The following is a 3,928-nucleotide window of genomic DNA, read 5'->3' as shown; positions in this document are numbered from 1 at the left end:
GGGAGTGAAGGCTATGGAAGATGATGTCCACTCAGGGATGCAAGTGATGGGTTCCTTCATTGATCGCTGGTCGATTGATCTTATTGATCAATCAAGAATTCATTGATCAGTATTGATATTTCCTCAGAAGCTAAAAAAAACAATGTAAGGAAGACATTCTGGACCCCTTCAATGATGTCGAGGGTCCAGTGAGAGCCACTGCTACATCAGAGAGCAGTAACAACACTCAACATCTATTTATCTTCTGACTGACAGCTGACTTCCTCTCTCTGGACTCGTTTGCCGATTTGCCTTTTTGCATCTGAAATGCTCCTCAGGCAGCGCCAGTACCGACACTAGATGTACTTTCCTCCCCACCGGGCACACACAGTACTGTACACACGCAACCACCGCCAGCAGAGGAAGGAATGAGCGGGCACCTCTCTGGTCCTGGTCATCCTGCCGCTCTTCTGCAGGCTGCAGATCTGCCTCTGCAGCAGGATGTTGTCTTCCTGCAGCTTCCCGATCTTCTCGATGAGTTGGCATATGTGCTGCAGATAATCCAGACCCGAGCCCAGCGGGTTGGAACCGTCGTGCTGCGACTACACAAGACCAAAGGGAAAGAAAACAGACGCGTGGCGTTTATCTTCTGGACTGAGGAGGGAGGTGGGGGGGGGGGGGGAATCAGAAGCCACTGAATGTCACACTTTGAATACTGTTTCAGGCAAGAGAGTGTTTGGAGCACGTGGACAGAATAAAGACATTTTTTTCATGACATCCTCAGGGGCTCTAACTTGGCCACCTTCATTAGGTGGATTGCAAAGCTCAACACTTTCTTCTTGTTTCTCTCTGATTTGAGACGCTGATGAGAAAGGTCAATTGGAAAACAGCTCTAAATGTAAACAGAACTTGATCATCGATGTTTTTCCTTGGAGTTTGAGTTGAAGAATATAAGCAAACAAAGCCACTGTTTGGTGGTGAGCCCCAGGCTGGCGCAGCTTGCAGCCAATATCTAAAGAGGAAATTTTGAGCAAATATTTGCACAATCATTAACATTCCTCAAAGTGGCAAAACAAAAGCAGGATGTGAGGTCAGGCCGGGCTCTTTCCTAGCGCTGCACACTGCTGCTGCTGCTGCTGCTGTGTGGAAACCTCCGTGAGGCAGGAGAGTCACGGTGAAGACATTTTCCTGAACAATGAATGGGTCAGCAGGGCCCTGGGGGGCCGAAGCATCGCCGTCACTCACATCCGCACACGGATGGAGCCTCTCTGGGTCACACAGGCCTTTGGGCCGTGAGGCAGTTCCCACAGCCTCCAGTACAGAGGTCACCAGAACCTGTTTGATTTGGATGAATGAATGACGGTGAGGAAGCTGTGCAGCATCTCTACCAGGTTCTGAAGATGCTTCCTGACCTCACACTGACCCGGTCAACCTCACGACTGTAAATACAGTTTAGTGACCTGGTCTGTTTTTTTCCTGTGTAGGATACATATTTGCCATGAGTCAGTGAAATATTCAACACGGCTGTTGACACCGAGACTGTTCATTAATATTTCCTTGTTTTTGATTCTGCTCAGCCCCCACACTACTGTATTATTGTCTTCTTTTATTTTGGAGGCTTTGGGTTTCCGTAAAAAATGTTTTTATGTGTTTAACATTTTGTTTGTATCCCTGTCACGGACTCAACCACACATCAGTGAGTCAATGAAGAAGCGCTTGTTTTCAGCCACCCACCCCCATGTATCATGTGTCACATGCATTCTTGTGTGGGAGGAGTTCTGTTCCTGTCAAATCTCAGAAGGTTTCTCCGCACATCTCCTCAAATACCACTCTTGAATTTTTTTTGTGCGTTGCTCCTTTGTAGCGTCTTCGTCTTCTCGGCCCATTTTAACCAACTGCTGCAAACGACTGCATGGTGAAAACCAAACCAAGCCACCGTGACCGACTCAGCTGAAAGGAAGGGGGCACCGCTGCGTCTTATCTCCCGGTGATAAACATCACTTCCCCTGCTGCTGCTGCTGATGAGGGGAAGGCTCTGCAATCAGAGGCTATTGTGACTCAGACAATCACTGAACCAGGATCAGTGCTGATCTTATCCACGACCCCACACGCACCACTGAGTGACACACTCAGGAAGACAGAGGCAGACTGAGGAATGCCTGCCGCGGTGGGAACGCGCCGAGCAGCTGCAGCCACTCTGTGCAAAATAATAAACACTTTCATTTTTCAGAGAGACTTTGTAAAATTCCAAAGATTCACGTCGCGCTCACCATAGCCGAGTTTACACGTGGATCATTGGTTTATTTGATCTGCGCTACAGCGTCATCAAACTTTTATTCTTTCCTCCATAATTCCGTGTGTGTTCATCGGTAGTTTTGATCAGTAGTTTTGATCAGTGGTCATTGACTGCCTCTGTCTGGACGGGTTCGGGGAGGTGCTACTGAGGCTCCTGATGTTTGGGTGGGTGAGCAGGAGGGCTTCTGTCCTAATATGTGGAGGTGACGGCGGAGGGGGCGGGGGGGGGTTGAACAGATTTGTTGTCTTTCCGTGCGAGGCTGCAATTAAGCCACGGCGCTGATTGTGCGTCACCTTTCATGAACGTCTTCGTCGTCTTCGTCTTCTTTAAAGCCGAAAAAAAAGCTCCAGTGACTGAGATCCGTTTTTCGGAAACCGGGACAACGGACGCATTTTCTTCGCGGTCCATCTTGTTGTGCGGTACAAATCTGCTATTTCTGGATGTTTTCCTACCTGCCACCGGATTCGCTGTTCAAAACCACGTGGAACAGGAGCGCTCGTTTCCTTGCAGCTGACGTCTCGCATCGTCACCATTCAGAAATGAGATCGCAAATTTATTGATTATTTTTTCCCGATGAATCGAGTAGCCTTAATAGCGTGACTCCACACTTTAGCCAGGTAGCGTCGACGGTCAGGGAGTTGAGCAGCGTATTGAAAGGGACCACGCAATCTCTCAAAGTTGCCTTCACTTGAGAATTATTTTTCTCGCGGTTGACAGTAACCAACCAGAGAGCAGATAACCAAGACAGTTGAAGCCTATCCAGGCCCAGCATAGTGCAGAACACAGTCCTCACAACATCGACCATCATCACCAGCAGAGCCTAGCAGGAAACGCACTCATGGGCTCTGTGGGTAAACAGGAGAAGTCCATTATATTCCAGTCAAGGAAAAAACAAAACAAAAATCAAACTCCCTTCAATGTCAAAGTGGCACTAAGCTACTGAAGCAGCTGCATTATTAGCTGTGGTGACAAGCAGCAATCACTATGATGGCAGGGGTTGGGTGGAGGGGGGCGGGGGGGAGACTCCTTCCTGCCTGTCAGTAAACATCCTCGTGGTAATCTGTCACGACGGGCCCCTTAAAGCCACACATCATTACCTCACAGGAGCCCCTCGGCCGGAGAGCCCCTCGGCCGGAGAGCCCCTCGGCCGGAGAGCCCCTCAAAGAGGCTTCATCTCACTCAACATCTCAGCAATTCAAGGTATTTGACACATTTGTGCTGCATCCAGGTAGGCCTCCAGCAGCCCAGGGCTCCAGATGAGAGAAGGGCTGCTGGTCAACAGACGCTATCGGCCCGCACCATCTCCCACGGGGCCCGGCTCAGATGAGAAGGTGCTGCATGACAGGCGGCCGTGTGCACTGTAAGCCCCGCTGCGCCCCCAGTGGTCCCGGTGGAAGCAGGAGACTCCCCCCCCCAGCGCTCCTTCAGCCATAATGTGAGCCTTGTCTTCAGATGGGCCTTTGAGCCTTGATGTCGTCCTTTGAAGTGGATGTAAGAGGGATGTTCTGGATGACCCGCGACGCCGCAGCGTGAGCAGCTGCAGTCACGTCAATCATGTGCTCTTACTGGGAGATGTTTATGCCATTGTTGAGGTGGGAGCAAAGCTTTTGGGGCCTCGGCAATATCTACGATTTGTGCTCGTTGATATTAGCA

General features: G+C 50.1%; 1 protein-coding gene across 1 annotated transcript in view; it reads right to left on the bottom strand.

Annotated features, from left to right (window-relative positions):
• Positions 1-390: 390 nt before the first annotated feature.
• Positions 391-3,928, bottom strand: part of LOC142882141 (uncharacterized) — a gene marked incomplete at its 3' end in the record, with an annotated part of 15,261 nt that continues 11,723 nt past the window's right edge. The window contains exon 3 of the mRNA XM_076016699.1: positions 391-581. Within this exon, the coding sequence (XP_075872814.1) occupies positions 391-581 (191 nt within the window). The remainder of the gene's footprint in view (positions 582-3,928) is intronic.

Source organism: Nelusetta ayraudi, unplaced genomic scaffold (genome assembly GCF_046127955.1).
Source record: "Nelusetta ayraudi isolate G7.1 ecotype Tasmania unplaced genomic scaffold, CSIRO-AGI_Nayr_v1 ptg000235l, whole genome shotgun sequence".
NCBI classification, from domain to species: domain Eukaryota; kingdom Metazoa; phylum Chordata; class Actinopteri; order Tetraodontiformes; family Monacanthidae; genus Nelusetta; species Nelusetta ayraudi.
Note: the sequence above shows the minus strand (reverse complement) of the source record. Positions and strands in the feature narration are given on the sequence as shown.